General features: G+C 36.0%; 1 protein-coding gene across 11 annotated transcripts in view; it reads right to left on the minus strand.

Moving 5' to 3' along the window:
- Positions 1-24,145, minus strand: part of CADPS2 (calcium dependent secretion activator 2) — a 375,792-nt gene that overhangs the window by 99,114 nt on the left and 252,533 nt on the right. For all 11 annotated transcript variants that reach the window (XM_087723665.1, XM_087723666.1, XM_087723671.1 and 8 more), the window contains exons 14-17: positions 16,408-16,509; positions 12,012-12,075; positions 9,806-9,929; positions 145-248 (exon numbers count right to left, since the gene is read on the minus strand). In XM_087723665.1, coding sequence (XP_087579791.1) covers positions 145-248; positions 9,806-9,929; positions 12,012-12,075; positions 16,408-16,509 — 394 coding nt within the window. The remainder of the gene's footprint in view (positions 1-144; positions 249-9,805; positions 9,930-12,011; positions 12,076-16,407; positions 16,510-24,145) is intronic.

The following is a 24,145-nucleotide window of genomic DNA, read 5'->3' on the forward strand; positions in this document are numbered from 1 at the left end:
CTCTGAGAACTCTGCAAATGTAAATTGCTTTATACATATATTAGAGGTTCTATCTGTAATGTTTTTTGACAGAACTGCTTCACACCAAGGCAGTGCAGGGTGGTTATTAAAGCATTATTGTGCAGCTAATACGGTTATCCTCACCTCTGAATGATGTTCTTCATTCTGCTGCAGGACTTCAATGCAGAGCTCTGCTAAATGAATAACCTCTTCCAGCTTTATAGAAGGAGATGCCAAGTTCAGCGTCTCTGTAGTGAAAAGGAACACACAAACCAGAATGATTGTAAATAGGAGAGGCTGGTATGGGAAACATTGCAGATGACACACAACTAAACTATTTCAAGAGATTGACATTTAACACTTCAGGGATGCTTTTAATGCAAATTGTAAAATACATAAAATATTTAATCTGCTATGAAATAAGAGGGCACAGAAGCACTTTCCAATTTAACTAGAGCTGAAACTGCACTGGCACATCAGATGCTCAACTTCTGGAATAAGTAAATTCTAATCATTTCCAAGGTCATCTCTGCAAAAAAAGCAGAAGCTACTGGCTTGTTTATTTCTTCATCATACAATGGCTGCTAACATTATTTACACTGGAAGTAGAATTGCGCTCAATATGCAAAATGCTTGTTTTTCAGACAGTTGTGTTTACAATGTAAAAGTAAGACTAATGTTAAGCAGAGACCAGGACTAACATATTTATATCTAATCTATATTTAAAGGTAAAGGTTCCCCTCCCTCGCACATATGTGCTAGTCATTCCCGACTCTAGGAGGCGATGCTCATCTCTGTTTTAAAGCCAAAGAGCCAGCACTGTCCAAAGATGTCTCCATGGTCCTGTGGCCGGCATGACTAAACACTGAAGGCACACAGAGTGTTGTTACCTTCCCACCAAAAGTGGTTCCTACTTTTTTACTTGCATTTTTACATGCTTTCGAACTGCTAGATTGGCAGAAACTGGGAGCTCACTCCGTTATGCAGCACTAGGGATTCGAACTGCCGAACTGCTGACCTTTCTGATTGACAAGCTTAGCATTTTAGCCACTGAGCCACCATGTCCCTAAGCTATATCTATATCATCTATATTTATATCATCTATCTATATCTAAGATAACCACATCCACATCTATCTATCTATCTATCTATCTATCTATCTATCTATCTATCTATCTATCTATCTATCTGTGTGTGTGTGTGTGTGTGTGTATGTTCATATACAGATACAAGAAAGTTTATCCCACCCCAAAAACAAGGAAAAATAGTAATGTTGAAGAAGTAGAGAGAAAATTATGCTTAAAATAAATTACATTTAGTTTTGTTTGTTATTTCTGTACAGACAGTCCTTGATATATGACTGGTTGCTCAATGACTGTCCAGTTACAATGGACTCCTAAAAAGGTACTTATGACCTGGATCCAAAGTTCCAACAGCCATGCCCCCCCCTCCAGTCATGTGATCACATTATGGGCACTTGGCAACCAGTTCACATTTACAACTGTTTTCAGCAACTCATGGTCACATGTCCTAGAAGAGAGAATAGGTTTGCTTAATGGCTGTGGCATTCACTTAATGGCCATGGCATTTGCTTTACGACTACCCCCCAAAAAGGTCATAAAACTGAGCATGATCATGACCACTTAACATCCTGCATGACTGATAATCATAAATCCAGGCTCAATTATGGGCATAAATTAAGGACTACCTGAATACTTCCAAACTGAAGACATTTTCACATTTTGTATGTAATGTATATACATATAATCCTCACTTAGTTTACAATTATGGCAGTGATAAAAAGTAACTTTATGACCAATCCTTGCATTTATGATCTTTGTAGCCTTGTACAGCAAAGGAAAGCTGAAGTAAAATAATAAGGACAATCAGTTTCACTTAGTGACCATGTGGTTTAATGATCAAGTTGTTGGTTCCATTTGTGGTCATTAAATGAGGACAATCTGTAGTCTAAGGGGTATGTGCAAATGGTTGATTTATAAATATGCATATACATGTAATATAATATACACATATTCTGGTTAATCTTCCAAGATCTTTTTGCATATTATCTAGGTCAGTGTTTTTCAACCTTTTTTGTGCAAAGGCACACTTTTTTCATGAAAAAAATCACGAGGCACACCACCATTAGAAAATGTTAAATTTTTTTAACTCTGTGCCTATATTGACTATATATAAAGTAATTCACCCACGGCACACCTTACACTATGTCACGGCACACTAGTGTGCCATGGCACAGTGGTTGAAAAACACTGATCTAGGTTCTGCTCTTACTAAGAACTAGTGATTATTCCCATAAACTCATACCTAAAACAATAAGATCTAGAGAAACACATCTACAGCTCTGCCCACCATCCGCCAAAATTCTTGACATGCTACATCAATGACACCCTCATCATCATCCCAAATTGAAGAAACATACCACCCACTCAATAACATGTTCCCTGAGATCAAATTCACAAGCAAAGAGGGGAACAGACAAAAGACTCCCATTCCTCTACATCAACATAAGTGGACTAGACAACAGAGAACTGGAAGCCCAAGTCTACTGCAAACCAACACATGGACCAGATCCTCAGCTTTGCAAGGAACTACCCCACCACACATGAAAGAAGCTGGGTCCAGGCCCTCTTCAGAAGGGCCAGGACACTGGAAATCCCCCCTCCCAATACTAAGAAAAGCAGAAGTGAAATGGCTGCTTGATGTCTTTCTCTATAATGGTTATCCCAAAAGCTTCCAACACACTGCACCCAAACCTCAACAAACCACAAAGCCAATCACTACGCAAAAACTAATCCTACACAAAAGAGATATTGGAAATGACAGCCAGATTTCTCCAATCCCTAGGAATAGCAATAGTCCACAAACCCACAGCCACACTCCACCAGGAATTATCCAGAACTAAAGACAATGTAAAAAACAATGTAATCTACAAAATCAACTGTAACCATTGCAACCAATTCTACGTGGGACAACTTCATGTCAATAAAAACTAGGATCTATAAACACCAGCTGGCAGTCAAACGCCACGATCCTAAATCCTTAATCTCTACCCAAAGCAACACCAAACAGCACTGACATCAAATAGCAGTTCAATTGGAGCAACAGAAAAATCACCGATCACCCTTCCACCCACCATGCTCGTGAATTCATCGAAGCTTGGCACTCCACAAGCGATTCCATCAACAGACACATTGACCTACAATAACTCATATTTGACACCACAAGACCCTCACTCAACGCACCCACACCTGAAGCCCTTATAAGCAGAAGAACACTGACATCCCCTAAACTCTGCTGAAGATGTTACCTAAGCTGGTAATGAAATGTTCATTTGGAGAACTAACCTTCACCCTCATCCTGCCTCCGAGCTATAGATATTCGGCTGTGTTGCAAATGTTTGTAGTGCCCTTATTTTCTTCAAATACATTTGGTTATGTGTTTTTTTTTAATTAGTAAAAAGTTGCTGAAGCAAAGCAGGATTCATCAAGCGATAAGCAGGCTATTAAGAGCTCCGTTTGGAGACATTCTGTGGAATTCACCAAGAGTTCTGTAAATGGTAGCAGTTTCTATTTCAGAAACTATGTATTATTCAGGTGATCCCATTCGTGGAGATTCTAATAACCTCTGTTTATATCAATTCATTATAGGAGCCTATACAAGATTTTCTTACTCGAGCTGTTTATTTCTAAGGAAATTAATATATAGCATTAGAGGGGAGTAGAAAAGTAGAAAAAATATAGATCACGTTCCTATACGATTAAAAGCAAACAGAGTCTAAACTTGTAATTTAATTTTCACTAGGATCAAGATGCTTTGAAAAGAACAAAAAAAAAATCTTGTTACAGAAGCCCTGCCTTTCCTGGAGGGAAGAACCAGGAGCGCAACCCTGTCAGCAGCTCCCTTTGCACCACTCCCACAAATATCACTCAAAGCTATCACATCACCACCTTGGCTGTCTTTGAAAATGGAAAGTGACCTTAACCTCAGGAACATCACCAAGGCAACCTTCCTCTTTGCTGAGACTCTTGTCATTTACAGTACTCCGCGGCAGCACCAAGAGTCCACACACAAAAATGAAAAAAAACACCCAACCCATTATGCCAGCATTGTATGTACATATTAGTGGAGCAAGACATTGAAAAGAACTTACTATAAGAGGCATATGTGGATAGACAAATACTGAGACATCCAAAACATTATTCACTTGACCCACATCAATCAACTTAGCATATGATTTTTCCAATTCCTCTTATTTTTTATTAATAAATCATACTGTGGTAATAGGAGAGTGAACAGCTGAAAAAATAAAATTTGGCTCAATTCATTTCTAGAAATGAAGACATTGTTAGTTTTCAATAATTTCAATCAGCTACTTTGTTTTTTAAAATAACTGAGTCCAATGTGATTCTTCTGGAAAAACATTTGCTTGCTTACTTGTCTCTATTTTTCATAATCTTGTAACACAATGTGCAGTTTCTGAAATGCATACAAATATAAATATTTATAAAATTGTGTCAATTAGAAAAAAAGACATAAACATGCCAACTTAGAAGAAAATCATTTTCAAAAATCATGCGCTATAGAAAATACTATTACAAAATAGTTTTAATTGAAAGAAACCATAATGCTTTTTTAACAGTTTTCAAACAGATCTGAAAAGCAACCAAAAAAATCTATGGTTTCTAAAACAAACAAAAAATAACAAAATAAACAAATTATCCATTCCCTAAAATATTTATTGTAGTTAATGTGTGAAGCAAAATCACAATATATCTGTAAGAAAATGTAATGTCTAATCAGTAGTTGTAAATGCAATTGCATTTTTCTTTTTTATCTTAACTGGCTTATCAACAGTTACTCTGCAAAGTATATAGTTACATACAAAGAATGTATGTTAAAAATACATATATTCTTTGTACTGGTATGTAACTATTATGATTTACTTTGTAAACGGACACTGGATTAACTCACCTTTCCAGAATTCCCCACATATTATATTGCTGGGAGTTTTGGTCCAATACATCTAGTTATCATCAATTGATGAAGTCTGGGATAGAATTTATAGTTGCTTGAGAAATATAAGAATTTCACTTCATGTAATAGATACCAGGAAACATGAAAGAATTTAATAAGTGTTTAATGAGTTATATTATTAAGAAAATGTCTCTGAAGAAAATATCCAGCTGCAGAGATTTCAAGAGGTCTACTTCAGTCCTTAAAAATAAACTGATATAGATCTCTTTCTATATTATATTTCATTGTCCAAGAATATAACAGGTAGATATTTATGCCAAATCTATTAACAGCCTTAATATGGAACTTCTCTATCTTGTCAATAACAATCGTTCTCTGATAATTCTTCTGTATATGTATGCAGTTTGGTTAAACGTTGGTTAAACAATGACTCACCATGCAAACAAAAGCTGACACATCTTCTACATGGTACAAAATTAGACACAACATATTTCTGAAAAAATGAATTTGGTCTTTCCATCATATATACAGCTCCAGTTGAAATTGACTCACAGCAACTTATATATCATATTTATATAGGGGGTGGGGGTTAAAAACTAAGGATTCTAAAATATCAAAAGAATATAAAACAGCACCAAAGAAGTATAAAGCTCTACCATTCAGATTTCAGGAAGAAGAAATCCACAACATTCCTACCTCCAAGGTCCGTTGGAAACAGTTTTTGATAGCTCTTATGATAGCAGGATAGAGAAACAATTAACCTGACTCTAAGGTTCTTGAAGATAGCAATTTGTCATTGAATGGACCTGAAGTGTCTCCCTTCTGCATAACTACATATATAAAATGGACAGATCCAATTGGGAAACAGATTGGGTTTGATATCCCAAAGATATCAAATAAGTAACTGTTATGATCTTCTCTGATTTGGAAGAGTTCGAGCCTCAGGTGCCCAGTGCAGCAGATTGTCAGGAAGAGGCAGCTGATGAAGGTCTCAATCCAGTTTATTTCATTCGTTCAATGTATAGAACTAGATTTATTATGTCATCTTAAGAAACAACCACATATCTATATCAAACGTGAAACATTAATATACAACGATATGTTTTGTTTCAGAACAATCCTCTAACTCCTATGTGTTAACTTGTAACAATGAGTCATATCAAAGATTGGAAATATATCATTAGCACCTTTAAAAACAAAACAAAACAAAACAGAAATAATACGAACAGAAGAAGTTACATCATATCCAGAACAAATTTTTGCCCTTTTCCTTTAATATTCTTTATACATCTCTATTTCTTTAAATGTTTTTGAATCAGAGGTGCTTCTATTTTCCATTCATGGAGTGCCTATTTTTTACATATGACTAAAGGCTACAGAAAATCATGATATTATTGCAGGTATTCATTCCAATAAGCACTGGATAGGGACAAGATCTAAACTATTGTCACTAGCTCTACAAAACAACTAAGAATAACATGAGTGATGTTGATCTGCTGACCTATGTTGAACTGATGGTGATATTAAACCATTCTGGATGGTTCAGATAAGCTATCCCATATTTAGCTAATCAATGCTACTGTATCAGATTTTATAGATTCAGTTGTGATTCTGATCGTTGACAATTTGCTCAGATAGGTCCAGATGTTTGCAAATATATACATTTAGATGCAAAACTAATTAGGAACCTTTAAATGGGGGGGGGAGCAGTTTGAGAGAAAAATGTATGTAGATAACCTGGTGATGCTTACAATGAACACACACACACACACACACACATTAATACACACAGAAATAAGCAGAGATAAAATTGCACTAAATTCACATTTGAATATGTACATGCATACAATTAACACAACAGTCACCTGGATCCTTTCATTTTATAGCTTTCTTATAAGGAAAGGTTGGGGAAAGAAACACAAAAGTTGAGCTTATTTCTTTATAAGCATTATAAAGCATTAAGTTCTTATTGTTTATTCTGAGAAGAAAAATATGTATCACTAAATGCATCATTTTGAAAAAAGAAAGTTTGTACAGTAAACAAGATGATATGTTATCCCCTTAATCAAGTTGACTGAAATTTGATGGAATCACAAAGCATAGTGGCTTTCTTTTCTATTTAATTAGCATTACATATGAAATAGTCAACTAATTTTATAAGGCCATTACTGTTAAAATACTATTGAATATTTTTTTCTGACAACAGAAAAACATTTCTTTCTAATGTTGCTTAATGTGTTCTTTTAGCTAAAGCAATGATTGCAAGAACCATACTATACCATCACCATGCATCATAAACCACATACCACATATCATGCCATGCCATACCAATGTTTCTAGTTCAAAGTCTCTTTATTTATTCAAGTGTCCCATAAAATGACCCTATTCTGTACCAGCCCAGTGTTGCTAGTGATTTCGGTTCTATTGGAACTCATATTACGATTTACAAAAGCGATCATTCCCTACTTTCTGTTACCACTGTAGTGTGATTGGCATAGTACAGATCATATCTTTATGGTTGCTCTCTCACAGCTTCTGCCTCATCCAAGAGATATTATGGAGATGGCTCCATAACAATAATACCATTAATTTTGATGGCCACATCAATATAAAATTCTTACTTACTGCAATAACACATTTTTCTCTTTGTTTCAAGGGAAAAAAGAAGGCATTTTCCTCTACCCAGGAATTGCCTGGATTCAGACATGCTTAATTTCAGACAAAGGTAGGATTTGTGAGCTTCATAAAACAAGACTTATGACTTATGAATTGCTATTTAATTAAATAAATGTGGTTCAACTGCAGAGAAAAAAGTGATATTGCTGATGATAATTCAGTTGGAACTTTAAAAGGTTCTTAGTCACACTTTTTGTGAGGAAGACTATTTCTTATATTTTCAGAATGTTTTAAAATATATAAAGTAAAGATATATTTCTTTCACCTGTAAGCAGTGATTTATATGCCAAGATTACTTTGCTGACTTTCAGCCCAGCTTTGGTGACTTCTTCTAGAAACTTTCTATTTTTACACCAATTATTCCAAACAAGCTTGTTAAAAACTCAAGATAATTGAACAGCAAGAACCCCTGCTGTAAGCATGCATTGGATGCTTGCTGAAGGTGAAAAGGTAACTTTCTCATTTTCCAAAAGATCTACATACATCCCCCTTCATTTAAACACAACATGATATCTTAATTAATTATGATAAACTGGTTACTAAGGTGCCTCCATGTTGTTATTCCCATGATATAATACTGGTTGCTATAGTGATGAGATGGCTTTTTTTGGACTAATCAGTGAGGAGATTGGTTAACCCATGTTTGTCAGTGATCCTTAAGAATGAGAAAAATAAGTTAAAACAAATAGTCATATATACTGTGTGTATTCCTTTTCCCTGATTTTTAAAATATTATTCATGATTGCAATTTCACTTACACTAACATACATTGTAAGAAATTGAATATAAACTTGAAGATTCTACAATATTCCTTAAACAAAATTATAAAAAACTCATGATATTACTGCTACCACTGACAAGTACATAAAATGCTTTATATTCAGAATATTCCAGAGTAAAATTCCTGGAAAAAGCCCATGATAAGATTTTATTACCAACTTGGTACTTTTCAGATATATCAGATGGTATATTCAGCCATAATGCCTGGTTGGGAAAATTGATCTACCTAATAACACGTTATTGACTGTTGCCTTATTTGGATTTGGATTGATTTGATAAATCAGCTTCATAGAATCAAGTATTTAAATTTAGATTGATATTTAGTTCATCCTAAACTATAAACTATTTAGAGTTTGTTTTTCAAAACAATTACAAATGAGAATAAAGAAGTATAAACTAGCCTTTAGATAATATTACATACAAACCAGTGGGTAATCTTCAATGAAAGTTGAATATGGATGCAATAGTGATTTCCTATCAATGTAATTATGAGTAATTTGTCAGTGCTTCCTTTGAACTGTATCTGAGACTGATTTCCATATGCAAATACTGGGCTGAATAAAGTTTTGTATCATGCAACAGTATGTGGATTCCATAGATCTTTGCCAGCTGAGCTGATTTACTTCATAAATTAATATCAGCCGTTGCTCTTTAAGGGAATATGCGGCATTTTCTTCAGAGTTGCTGAATGAATGATTGCCCAACTTGTCTTGCCTCTGATATCCCCCTTCTTTCCCTGGGAAGTCAAGTTTCCAAGTCACTTTGGTGATCTTATAAGTAGTCACTTCTGGCTAAAAGAGAAACTTTGTAATAACCCCAGAAACCATCTATCTGTTCCTGGAATAAATCTTTGGGTCTTATACATATTATCATTCCACAAGCTAAGGGTCATGAATTAATTTGGCAATGTAGATGATCAGTTGTCCATTAATAAAATGTTATGTTAAAATTCAGTAAGGATTAGTAATAAATTATTGTAGATTGAAAACAGGAACATCTTGCTGTATGAAGCAACTGAGTTCAAATGTCAAGACTGGGAAAGAGAATGTCTACCAGAACAGGCTGATTTGAGCCACTTTAGTGAAACATAAAACTACACTTAAAATAAAGGACAAAGGACAACTTCAGTACAAAGCAAAGATCATTCATTCAAAGCATGGTCCCAGGAGGCATATTACAGCAATGAATAGGAAAAAGCTCAGTAGTTCACCAGCTGAGATTTTAATGAGATATTTCCCCTTGCTGTGGTTCAAGCTTTTGCTCAGCAAAAAGAAAAGGCTGCTCACAAAATGTATGCAATGAATGGGCACCAATTGCTTTTACAGCCACTACAGTAGCTGATCACTGTACTAACCTTCTATTTTGGCATAATCTGTAAGTCGAGTGTAATTGATCAAGGCTGCTTTCTCCAGACATTTTCTAACCACTTTCTTCACTTCTTCTGCTGGTATGGGAGTAGCAATATCTTTCATTAAGACCTATGCCAAATATAATCAGTTTTTGGTCAGATATGGTATCTTCCCAGAAAAGGAAAAAGGCACTTTTTAGAAGCTTTTGTAACTATTAGAAATCAAAAAGAAAGGAAATTATTAATGGATAAAAGCTACATTAAAACCATTCTTGAGGTCATAATGCTAAGGTCAGACCATTGAAATATTATAGGAAAGACTACAGTTATAAACAAAAGACTAAAATTATAAACAATGTAAGTAGCATATGCTCAGTTTCACATACATTAGGTTTCAAAATTGCAAAACAAGTTTTCTTTTTAAATTGCATATTGCTGAATTAAGGAAAAATAGTTTGTCAAGACATTTATACCACAGGACTGCATAAGCGTAAATTCTTTTGTTATAGTCAAAGTCACATGTATCCTTTCAATACAGGATCTGTATCTAGAAGCAGCACAAGAAAAATATGAGGAGAGTGAACATTTTAGCCAGGGCTTCTAATTCTTGCCAGGGGTTTTCAGGGATCAATCCCACCAAGAATGCAGTTGAACAGAAGTAATCAAATGCTTCACCAAATGTAGCAAATTTCCTCAGCAGCTACAGTCTAATGCATATTAACCTCATATTAACACTGTGAGATTGGTAATTAAGAGCTCAATTTTATAGACAGGGATTGACAAGATGAGTTTACTAAGGAATATAGCTGAGTATAAGACATACTGGGACCAAAGCCTCCTGACCAAATTTAACTTTGCAGATAGTTGCCAACATTAAAGTTTTCGAAGAATTTTTCTTTCTTCAGAGGTTATTTCAGAAAGTATTTAAAGCAAGAGTGTCATAAATGATTGAGTTGGATTTATCGTTTATACTTTTAAAACCCAACATCACGGCTCATTAAAAACCCATTAAGATTTTTTTTTTAAAAAACCCACGTCTATATCATGACATTTTGTGTGTGTTGTGTGTGTGTGTGTGCTTGCATGTATGTGCATGTACGCACGCACACATACAATGTGTTTCCCTGAAAATAAGAGCTGGTCTTATTTTCTTTTGACCCTCCCCCCCCAAAATGGGTAGGGCTTCTTTTTGGGGGAGCCTAATTATTGACTCATCTCACAGTGGCAGCACTGACAGCCATGCCCATCAGGAACCCACTGCCGGCCCACTACTTCTGTGGCTACTTGCTGCCACTCACACACATTTGACCCTCCCCCCCCAAAATGGGTAGGGCTTCTTTTTGGGGGAGCCTAATTATTGACTCATCTCACAGTGGCAGCACTGACAGCCATGCCCATCAGGAACCCACTGCCGGCCCACTACTTCTGTGGCTACTTGCTGCCACTCACACACATTGTCCCCGGCCTCTGTTTTGCCTTTGGAAAAGCCCTCTACAGCCAATAATAGAGCTCTGGATCGATCTGGAGTTCTGTTATTGGCTGCAAAGGGCTTTCCGGAGGGCTCTGATGGCTGGGGGTGATGTGCGTGTCAATTTGGATTTCGGTTCTTGGCTGCAGAGGGCTTTTCAGAAGGCCTCTGAAGGCAAAACAGAGGATGGATGCGATGCACACGAGCGGCGGCAAGGGGTGCAGAAGAAGTGGACTTGCAAGGCAAGGCTGGTGTTGTGGTATGCAAGGCCTGGTAAGTAGGGTAGCTTCACCCCCAAATCTTCACCCTAGCTTTATTTTTACCTGTGCGCCTCACACCCCCCCCCCGGCACCCTGTGGTGGGCGGGGTCTTAATTAGGGTTTAATTTGGAAGTAAGGCTTGTATTGGGCACATGTGAAAAAATCAAGCTAGAACTTTCAGGATAGGTCATATTTTTGGGGAAACACAGTACACACATACCCCCATAGACACAGTTTGAAATGTTACAAGTGCTATGAAGGAGATGATGTGTCAGCTCATCAAAGCAAAAAGACAAGTGATTTGGGACTTTGTAATTTTTAGAGGACAATGGCTATTAAACATTGGTATAAAAATCTAATAATAATTAAGTGTGAACAGCACAGATCGGAGTAGAAATAGGCTATTCTGGTGCCCTCCAGAGCCGGACCAATGTCTCTGGAGGATACTAGCCTATGAATGGTTGGTTTTAGTTCATGGACTTACCCTCTCAAGCAAGGAAAGTGTAGCTTTCAAAGCTCCTTCAGGACGTCCGAAAGGAAAGCAATATCTTCAAAGAGACAAACAAAAAACCCCAATGTATTAGAAGCCCACCTTATATGGATTTTGCTAGATAATTTAATGCCTAATCCACCATCTTCTTTACAGGGAAAATTTTTTAGAAGCTATGTTTCTTATTGAATATACTAATCACATATTTTTAAATTTGTATTAACTTTTATTTTGTTATTATTTCATCTGGATTTAGCTATGTATGTATCTGATTTAACTGAGCTGTGACAAAAATAAAAGTCTTTTTCTCTACAGATGTACTGGATAGCAATTATTTGTAACAGCTGCTACTTCAACTACAGATAGGAAAAGATACTAGATACTTGCTATTTAAAAAAGTACTACCTTACAAAATTCAATTGTATCAAGCTAAATCAAGCTAATGATTATCAATAAATTATTGGAGATATGGAAATGATTTTTACCTTTTTCTTTCTTAAATATTAAGCTCTCTCTTTGATTTCTTTTTTTTTCTTTCCCCCCCCATACTCTATATTAGTTTGTATTAGCTTTTTATCTTTTTAAAAAAAATTCCCATCCAATTTCTTAAAGCCTCCAGGACTTGGCCAGCACTGCTACAGCATCACCCTGTTCAGCTATAGAATGGTTGCACCTATGTCAGCCTTCCAAAAGCCATTGACAACTACATCTAATGCTGTTTCAGCCCTGTGCTCCAGATAATCTTGTAGACCTTGAGATATTGATGATAATTCCAGGTTCTCTCAATAGAAGCCATGCTGCTTTTGGTTGCAGATAATAGTTCCGGCCATCTGGAATATAACGGACTCCCTGTTTTTGTTCTAGTGGGCTCCATCTTTTCGTTTTCACTGATATAAATACATTTTATTTTGTATAAATATGCAAGTCTTTAGAAAATATTTTTTTTCTGATTCCTACAGTGTAAGATTCACATCTCATAGCACAGACTCTCAGATCACCTCTCAAGCAATAAGGTACACATAGAATTAATTATTTACTCTGGCCCCATTTTTTCTATCATTCTCTATCTACTCTTTGTCGAAGAGACTGTCAACCTGTGGTCATGTCTTTTAGCCTGTCTACACACATTCCCAGGTACATGGTCTTCAAGATTTTTGTTGATAATATATGATTCTCTAACTGTAGGCTTTGTCTATTCTGGTGAAGAAATATCTTATCTGTTATAATTATAAATTCTAATTGCTGATCTAGTTACATTCCAGCTCTCACATGTACATACGGAATATATGAGCAATATAGTGTAGCATCCAGACTTATATAACAAATAGGCCATGAAAAACAATATCGCTGCACTCCTCTTTCCCATAATAGCCTTAACAAATGCTACACAAAAAATTGTGGGTTTTTGCTGAATAGAAATTTCCAAAAATTAGATAAAAGCCTTGCCATGATTTTAGTGGGCTACCCTAGATATCACCAAATTGGATAACTTTAGATACAACTTGTGACTGATAACCAGAAGTCCCCTCTAAAAGAATAAATGTGTTATCATTTTAGGAGCTCTTCTAATTTCTGAATCAATTATTTCTACAACGATGTTCTATTGTTTAGAATTTATTTAATAAGTTGCTGTTACTTTATGTCATCTTTAAGCATCACTTTGCAAATAGGCAGGATAAATAATTTAGAAATCATCTTTGCAAATTTATTAGAAAACTTTGAAATGAAATTTGGACAAACTTGTGTTGGCAGCTCTAGTAGCAGAATACGATTGTTCTTTCTTATTCTCATTGTATTTGCAATTCTGCAGATCTTTCATCAGATAGCAGTGTATATATTTTGTAGTCTCCGAATTAATTCAGTGAAATATACTCCAAGGCAAACAAGAAATACAATTTCAACCTCAAATCCAGAAATTATCTAAGAATACCTGCACTTTCCCATGTTTATTCATATTTATTGATAAAAGCATAAATAAATGCTGATAATCACAGAGTTAAGTTTCAAATCAAATTATCCCATAGGGCTTCTTATAAATATATTGTTATAACATGTCAGTAAATGAAGCACCAATTGAAGCACATATAATTTTAAATAATGAAACCCTGAAACAACTATTTAATTAATATGTGCAATTTTCTTTTACAGTGGTCCTAAGATACATAGTTCCATAAATAGCTTCTCTATAAAAAATAATTAAACATTCAAACATTTTAAAATGTCAACTTAGATTTGCATCTAATGAACATTCCTTATAACAAGGACTCAAAGGTCAAGTTTTATGTTTAGAACCAGGGCATCTACTCCCATGGTAATAACATATAGTGCTATGTTACTTCTGAATCATGTAATGCGTGAAGAGAGCTAGTAACCTGCTCTGGTGGTGAATTCTATGACAATAAAGAGAAGCTGAATCCTGCTGAGACTGAGATTCTAGTTTTCGGTGGTGTCTGGATCTATCTTCATTCAAATATCATCTGAGATATATGGGTATTCTAAAAATGTTTCTTGATGGTTTTAAAAAGTAAATTGCTTTAAAATTTGTAATAAAATAAAAAAAACCATATCTGCATTTTAAGTAAACAAAATGTTAGTGTCCAACCCTTTTTAACCACATTAATGATAATGTATAATAAACATCAAACAAATATTTGAATTGCACGTAATTCTTGGTATGAAATGACCAATAGAGCCTTAATGATACCAGGTTCCTTTGTGTCGTAATTGGCTGCTCAAAATTTGCATCTCACTGTTTGAAATACATTAAGAGGTACAAATAAATTAATATTCTCTATTTGTTTCTTGTCATCTGAGAAGACTCCTACTCTCATATCCACTAATATAATTGTTCCTAAGACTTGGGGCAAGTGTCTATATTTAGAATTTAGAAAGTTTCACAGAACAGTTACCAATGGTGGACATGACCAGTCATAAGGATCATTCTACTAGAAGGCAATCTGCTCTCTTCCAAAAGAGCTGAAACAAAATTCCTAACCAGCATGAGGGACAGCATTTTTTGATCCTTTTAAGTCTGTCTTGACTGTTGATTGGATAAATTCATACAATTTCCATGGTAGCATTTCTGGAAGTGGTTGCCTTCTTTTTATATACTGTAGTTGAGAGAGAATAACTAGTCCAAAGTCACCTAACTGGCTTAGTGCCTAAGGCAGGACTGGCATTCATGTTCCCTCAGTCTTTAATTTGATATTTTTAACTACTGCACCAAACTGGCTCTCATGAGCTAGTCTGTGCAAAAGTGACATATGCAATTATTTTTCAGTAATAAATACAATATATTAACTATTTGCTCTCCCTACCAACAACATAGTCAAATATTAAACACACTCCACATATTAGAAAAGTTAATCCTACAGCTGTTTGATTATGTTCCACATGAATGCTTGTAATGGTCAAAATTTTGAGAAGACAACTTTTATCCTAGCAATTAGAACAAACTATGTAAAGACTCTATTTGGCAGGTTCTAGAGTCAGTTCCTCATTCTTTGTTGACATCCACCTCTGAGGACAGATACTTCCTTTTTTTGAATAATTAAGTCTATCTTGTTAGAGACCCATTTCAAATAAACTAAACCACTATCATCATCTTGTCTATTTCTCAGCAAAGCCACTAATTTTTTTGGATTTTTGTTTTCCTTGGAAATCATATGAAAGTTGGATACTGGATAAAGGACAAAAGGGCTCCATTTTAAGGTGAGGAATGAAAAAATGAATATTTTTCCCTCTCTAGAAAATGGATTTTTGATAACAAATTTATTCCACTGCTAAATTGCTGTTAAAAAAGGTAGTGTTTATTTTTCTTTCTACAAACAGCAGTGGGGAACTGGCTACTGTAATTTATGTCACAGGATTCTTTTTCAGGTTTTATGACATGAGTCAGTGTCTGCTATTAATAATCAAGAGGCCAAACACGGGTTGGTAGTAGGAGAGGTAGAAAGAGAAGACTTAATTGACCTTAGGATCTCCAAGTGATTTGCATCACTGAACTTATTGATAGAATCCAACTAGCCAAGCATAAAAAAAAATCCTCTCCATCTCCATTAAAAGGAAAATTATCATGATGGGTAGAAATTAGCACTATAATAATTAAACAAGAAACTGCACTGCTTATTAAGGGATGATTTGTAGAGCTATGCCACTTGTGCTAATTTAACACAAAATCAGCATAGTTCACATGTGATTTGCAATGTTAGGTAGGAAAAATATTATATAGTCAGAAATCATCGGTATGTGATGTGGTATGCAAAATGACTCAACTGCTTTATAAAAGCGGAATATTAAAAACACTCATACAGGTTTTAATGCCTAACTCTTGCTCCATTGTTTTCTCACAGCTTCATGTATGTCCAGCTTGCAAAATGCAAACACTCACCTGAAGTGGCTTATCTGGTTTTCTAGAAGGGAAGAAAGCCTCTTCTTAATATCTTCAAATCTTTCTTTCTCTTCAACAGTTACAGTCCCAATTCCATCAGGCCTGAAAAATGATAAGATTTAAAAAGATATTCACATTTTATTTCTTAAAAGCATAATCACTCTTTCTCTCTCTCTCATATTTTTCTTAACTCACTGATTTTGAGATTCAGAAAGCACTTGTAGTGCACTAGTTATAGTTTCATACAACACTTCCAGTTTCAAAAGAAATGATGGAACAAGGCATAAGCAGAATTAACATATTAGTCACAAAACCCTTCAACAGGAATAATATGATAGAAGTGTTGAACTGAATAAACTGATTACTGTATCTGGCAATTTTGCACAAGATGCAGGAAAGGAATACAGTTAAAGTTGTTCAAGTGAGAGAAGCAATAAATCTACAAACAGGAAAAGCAAACAGTTTACAACTTATAGATAAATGAGCAGGGAAGAGCAACAACCACAGCAAATCCCAGAAACAGAACAACAGTTAGAAAATATTGCATTTGTTTCTTTACAGTTTATATCACACCTAAAGGAAAACATTCTTTAACATAAAGCAAGATAGGTACTTTGGACTTTATAATGAGTACTATCAAAAAAAGGTAGTAGTGAATGTGGGCTTATTTTTTTTTCCCACTGCCTGCAGGTCTCCAGGATGTGTTCCACCATTCTACAGGTAGTTCTCAGTTCATTTAGTGACGATTGAAAGTTGCAATGGCACTAAAAAAAAGTTATTTATGACTGTTTTTCACACTTGTATTGTTTGCAGCATCCCCATAGTGATGTCATCAAAATTTGGATGCTTGGCAATTGACTCATAGTTATAATGGTTGCAATGTCCCGGGGTCATGTGATCACCTTTTGCAATCTTCTGACAAAATCAATGGGGAAGCCACTGTGGCAAGGAAGGTTGTAGAATGGAGCAAAATTCACTTAACAACTTTCTCACTTAGTAACATAAATTTTGAGCTCAATTGTGGTTGTAAGTTGAGGATTGCCTGGACCTTGACTTTTTTTTGGCAGGTGAGCACATTTCCAAACAAAGCTTTAGGCTGCAGTCACTCCCCCCCTTCCCCCTTAGAATGCCAAAGGCAGTCAATGTGGAACTCAGAAATATTCTTGTAAATAAAGTTCATTTTTTGGTTTGCATTTATAATGGTCATGTATTCTTATTTTGGATTACATAAAACTTAAAAAACTGAGTTATTTATGAGATGAGATGATGTCTGGGAAGGAAGGAATCCAAGCTTTCAAAGTTCCATGATTCAAAACCCTGAGGAAAGAAATCATGGTTTAAAGCAGTGTTTTTCAACCTTGTCAACTTGAAGTCCTGTGGACTTCAACTCCCAGAATTCCCCAGCCAGCTATGACAAGGTTGAGAAACACTGGTTTAAAGCACCAGCTGTAACCAAACTGACCTAAACTATATTGGGAGGATTTCTATACAGGTATCACTGTACAGGTATCACTGGTGCCCATCACAATCCTCTGAATTAATTTTTGTGTTGCTGTACATATGTCCTCACCATTGTCTTTTTACTTGCTGAACCAGGCAGCATTCCTTCAAAGGCCAATGATGGAGCATGAAAAATTGCAACCAGTTCTTCTTCCTTCTCTCACAGCTCTGGATTTTTGCTTCAAGGACAATTTTCCCCTCCCCCTCCCCAACACTCATATCTTTTAGTAAGGATGAGGAGGGAAAAGGAGATTTCATGAGCAAATGGGGTCCTACCAATGGGAAGTTGTTATCTTGTATGTTGGAGTAGCCAGACTATAGTTCATTGGATTGGTTTGCAAGTTCCATGACATACAGGTAGCCCAAAACGTCAATTGCTAAGCAAGAGTTGTTAAGTCAGTTTTGCTCTATTTTATGAACTTTCTTGCCATAGTTGTTAACTGAATCACTACTGCTGTTAAATGAGTAACAGTTTGTTAAGTGAATCTGGCTTCCTCATTGATTTTACTTGTCAGAAGATTGCAAAAGGTAATCACATGACCCCAGGACACTGCAATCATCATAAATAGCAATAGCACTTAGACTTAGACTTCACAGTGCTTTACAGCCCTCTCTAAGTGGTTTACAGAGTGAGCATATTGGGCCTAACAGTCTGAGTCCTCATTTTACTGACCTTGGAAGGATGGAAGGCTGAGTCAACCTTGAACCGGTGAGAATTGAACTGCTGAACTGCTGGCAGCTAGCAGAATTAGCCTGGAGTACTCCATCCTAACCACTGCATGCCAGTTGGCAAGCATCCAAATTTTAATCACGTGACCATGGGGATGCTGCAACGGTTTTAAATATGAAAAGCTGTCATTTCAGTATCATTGTAACTTCGAACGGGCACTAAATGAATGGCTCTGAGTCAAGGACTACAGGTAGTGGGGATAAGAGTGCCTATCCCTGACAGAAACATTATTTGCATACAGAAAAGCAAATAATATATTTGTGATATATACTATAACTATAGTTATACTAGCAGATTTTCAGCATGAAACAAAAAGTAGAGTACAAAGGCCCATCCAATTATATGATTCAATAATATAAATAAAATTTTGTTTGTTTAATTCAAAGGGTTATTTATGAATAAGGAGCATACCATCTCTTTCAATGTCAAGAATACCATGGAGTGATTCAGGAATTGGTCTGTGGTAGTGTGTGGGAATGTGTGTAATGGAATTCTTAGTCTTCAAAGAGAATGTCAGCTTGTAAAATATTATAGGATAAGAATATCTACATGTTCTTCCATCATCAGAGAAGTGAATAGCAACCTCCCAACTATCACAAGAGATAGTTAGCAAGAACATTAAAGAATCTACATACAAAAGAAACTTACTGATAATGATTTGCTAAAGTACATAGATTCAGTTTTCAAGATTGCGTAATATAATTCCATATTTCCTTTCAATAAAACTTGTTAAAAAGACTCCCCTTGATTGTGAATGGCTTCTAAGAGCTTAATATTGCACCATCTTTTATATGTACAGCCTGTATGTAACTGCATACATATACATTATACACACAGACCCAAACATAGACACAGATAATATTTAAACTTTTAAAGAAGAATATAAAAGCGGACACTAATATAAAGTAAAGAAGAAACAAGAATAAGAAAAGAAAGAAAAAAGATATACAACCAGTCCTTGACTTACTTCAGTTAACCATGGTCTGGAATTACAACAGCCTCAGAAATTTTCCACAGTTGCAAAGTATTGCACTACCACCCTCACAGTCTTGGGATAGCGATCTGGGTGCTTGGTAACCTGCGCACACTTAGACCAGTTGCCAAGCGCATGGTGATCATTTGATTGACATTTGCAATCTTCTCTGTTGGCTTACCCAGAAAGTAATGGACAAGCCAGCAGAGAAAGTTCCAAGCTGCTGCCACCTGCCAAAAGGACTCCCTTTCATCTTGGGGGTTGTAATTAATCATAATCATAATTAATTAAAACATTGATGTTTACTGTAGTTTATTTGTAAATTTTGCAAGCCACCTAAAGTTCATTAGATTTCAGGTAAGACAAACTTATTAAATAAAATTGGCATTGTTACTGTATTTATTTTTCTTGAAAAAAAATGCCATGTTTTAAAGGTGGAACAGTATGTTTTCATTATTAACTGGTTTGTTATTTCTCATTCTGAATGAATGACAAATTATTAATTTAAGGAACCCTCCTGACAACAACCCACCATCCCAACAAATTGCTAAAAATGGTATATCTCTCTTCTACTACAATGAAACAGTATATTTCTTCAACAAGCTATGGACAAAGTTTTTGTACTATAAAGCCAATATATAAAAAAAACAAAGTGCAATTAATTGGTGTCTCAAAGCCTAAAATAGTTTTACTTCACCATGAATGCAAGTTTGTCCTACAGGAAAAGTGAAAACTCACTTTGAAGATAATGTTGCAGGCTTAGGCAAAGATGCACATCATTCTGAGTCCTTGGTGTGCAGCCATCATTGATAGGAGCACTATGGTAAAATACAAACCTTACTCCTGAACTCATAACTTCATGTCAAATTAACTCCTTTGCTTGAGAAGAAGATACTTGATCTTTCTTCTCCCTCCATCTCTTAAACTTGATATATACCAGGGGCTAGGTGTATCAACTCTTGGCTTTTATTAAAGTGCATTTCAAGTGTTACAAGCCTTTTATATATTATCTCTCAGCAATCTTTACAATAACCCATCCAATTTCATTGGTAGCATTAGCCTTGCATTAAAGATGAAGGACTAAGATAATGGAAGCAGGACCTATGATTGTCCCCTAAAATAAGATTTTAAGGTTTTCACAGCTCACAGACTCAGCCCTGATGCAATTACATACCTGCTTTTTTTTGTTTGTGTCACTAAAATAAGATTTATAACTTTGCAGTCAGTTTAGAATAATATCAATAGTATTGTCACCAAAAAAGTCAGGACAGCTTAAGCAGGTAAAGTGCTAAGTGAATATTTTGGCAGTGAAGAATCAAGCATGAGAAACTCTACCCTCTGGTAATGAAAAAGTATGTTGCATCAAAAGGCATATACGTAGGTATTTCCTTCTTTTTAGACCATTTTTACTTGTGCCCACGCAGGTGAGAGAAAGTCACATTTCTTTGAAAATAATGTTAAGGGTTCAGTAACATCAGATAGGGCAAACCTCAGACATGTCACCATACGCTTTCATAAATGTAATGTGAAAGATTGAATAACTCCTTTCTCCCTCACCCTGAATGCCATGACACTTTATCTCAGAGCCCTGACAAATGGAACGTCCTCAGATTCAGGTGAATTTCCTGCCTAATTTGACTGTCAGGAGACATTGCACTCTGCAGTGATAAAGAAAACAATCTTGTCATATTAAACTTTGCTAGGGCATGTCTGCATCTGTCAGGAAACAGGCCAGAGGTCTTGATAATGACAAGTGAGAAAGGTAAACCCCAAGAATGTCACCATCTGTCATGCTCTCTCCTAGAAGAATTGTTACAGTTCTATAGAAGACCTCACTATCTATCATGTCATACAAAATTGTTGACATGCCTATGAAGTACTACAGAAGTACTACTGACTAACCAATGCAATTAAAAGCTGTAACTCATGAAAGCATCTTCTTTTTAATAGCAATAGCACTTAGACTTATATACCGCTTCACAGCGCTTAACAACCCTCTCTAAGCAGTTTAGAGAGTCAGCATATTGCCCCCAGCAATCTGGGTTCTCATTTTCCCAACCTCGGAAGGATGGAAGGCTGAGAACATTGGTTAGCTGGAAAAAGTACTACCATGCTACTCATTTTTTTGGGTACTATAGACAAACACTTCTGCTATGATTTTGTAATAGTTGATCATTTTCACTTGCTGTACAAAATCTGTCCTGAGACTGCCAGATCAGAGGGTGAGAGACCAGTATGAAACCAATATGATCCAATTTTTCAACATTGCTATAGGAGGTGACAAAGTTTATCCTCTCTGTTTTACATTTGTGTGGAGTAATGTTTATTACTGTTCTCACTAGAGACAACAGATAGTTAAATTATGGACTTTTGCTCTTCTGTAAAGAGTTTGATCCCCTAAGAGGGAATGGCAAGAAAATACTTTGCAGCAGAGCGCTTTAAGATCCCAGCACTGCCCAGGTGTGGCCAAGTAACAGTAAAGTGCTGAAGTAGATAGTTAAATTGAAATGTGCACCTCTTTTAATTTTTTTAATCTTGTCTTTTTATTTAACATAGCTATTGGTGAGTTTTCAAGTTTTTGTGGATTTGTATAAATATATGAAAATAAGGATAAGGCTGTAACAAACAGAGTTTCCTACAAATCTTTTTCATGACATAAGTGCAATTTGAGGAGTAATGCTAATCAGATGGCAAAGTGCTTATTGGAATTAAAAATGCATCTTCAGCTTTAAAGTGTTTTCCTTATGATTGTAGTATCTTCAATTATTTCTAAGTAGCACCTGGGACTAGCAAAACAATTTTTTATATGAAAATACAGCTATTCTGATATGTTGTCTTGTAAATTATAAATAGTGTTTTCTATCATGGAGCAAATGGCAACTCTGTTTTACTGCTTATTTCATAGCAAACAATATAGAAAATCTTTTTTTTTTTTTGGCAACTTTATTTCTCTTCTTATTGGTAAATGTTATACATCAATATTTGATCAATATCATTCCCAACGTTGGGAAGAGGGACAGGTTATAGTTTACCCAGGCTGGATTGTATGCATGCATGCATGCATGCATGCATGCATGTGCCGAGGTGATGCAGTGGTTAAATGCAGCACTGCAGGCTACTTCAGCTTGACTGCAGTTCTGCAGTTCGGCTGTTCAAATTTCACCGGCTCAGGGTTGACTCAGCCTTCCATCCTTCCGAGGTGGGTAAAATGAGGACCCGGATTGTTGTTGGGGGCAATATGCTGACTCTGTAAACTGCTTAGAGAGAGCTGAAAGATATATGTGTGTGTGTGTGTGTGTGTGTGTGTGTGTGTATATACACACACACATGTATATACACACACACACACATACACACTGAAGTACATATAAAATTGCATGTTTTATTTATTTATTAGACAATTATAAGTATTGGAATCATTCAGTAATTTTAAATGTGTTAATTGTCCCAACAGCCATCTTAATCTTCCTCCATGCAATTGATACAATTATTATTTCTGCATCCCTAGAAGTAGTGGGTTGCAGGCGGTACTCCCCAGTATGGGCGTACCGGTACCTGCCTGGAGCACTGGGTACCATTCCTGTATGGTGGTCTGGAGGGCCTGCCCGCCTACCTGAGCTCCTTACCTGTATTTGAGCTCTTTGGCACTTCAGCGCATGCATATGGAGCACACAGCGCCTGCATGATGCTCCGCTGAGCAGTTGGAGTGTCGCGGAGGCTTGCGGAGGCATCAAAAGAGGTAAGGACGCATGCATGCATGTATTGCGTGCATGTGTGTGCGTGCTGCGCACATTCATGTGATGGACGCCTGGCCCCCGTTGCACTGTACTGGTTGCAACGGGATCCAGAACCCACCACTTATCCCTAGCACATATCAAAAGATACCTTAGCATTTTTATTCCGTATTATAATAATAATAGCATTGACATCACCAAAGCTAAAACAAAATTACTTGCATTTTCTAGAAATGCTGTGTCATGTCACATTCTGGAAAATCAGTGGTGTCAGCATGGAACAGGTCTGGCGATTTAAAAATACCCAAGTTTTCTTTTAAGTAATAATACTCAGAAAAGGATCAGACAAGGGGGAAGTTTCAAAAACCCAAAGCTAAGCAAAATGGACGTCAAAGTTTATCCAATCCCTTCATAAGTTTGAAACCACTTTGATTTCTATAGAACTCTGCATTTTACTTGACTGCTGGAATATTGGCTTGATTTACTTTGGGAGAACTATGGCCTACCTGGTTTTTGGGGGTCAATCCCCACCCTGCAATACTTAACCTTAACTGCAGGTCTACAATCCATGGTGTCTCTTTGAAATATCTGACTATATTTCCTTTTGTATTAAGACTGATCAGAGGTTAAAAAAAAACAAAGTTCCAGAAAAACTTCAGATCTTACCCTAAGGTTTGCCACTAGGGTTTTTCTGAAAGTTCCAGGCCCTCAGATATCCTTTTCCCTCACCCAGAAGTGTTTTTACTTTGAGCACATATAACATTATCTGCATTCCTGGGAGTCTGATTTAACAGAATTCAA

Source organism: Thamnophis sirtalis, unplaced genomic scaffold (genome assembly GCF_051295495.1).
Source record: "Thamnophis sirtalis isolate CommonGarterSnake01/CBP01778 unplaced genomic scaffold, rThaSir2_p1.2 scaffold_9, whole genome shotgun sequence".
NCBI classification, from domain to species: domain Eukaryota; kingdom Metazoa; phylum Chordata; class Lepidosauria; order Squamata; family Natricidae; genus Thamnophis; species Thamnophis sirtalis.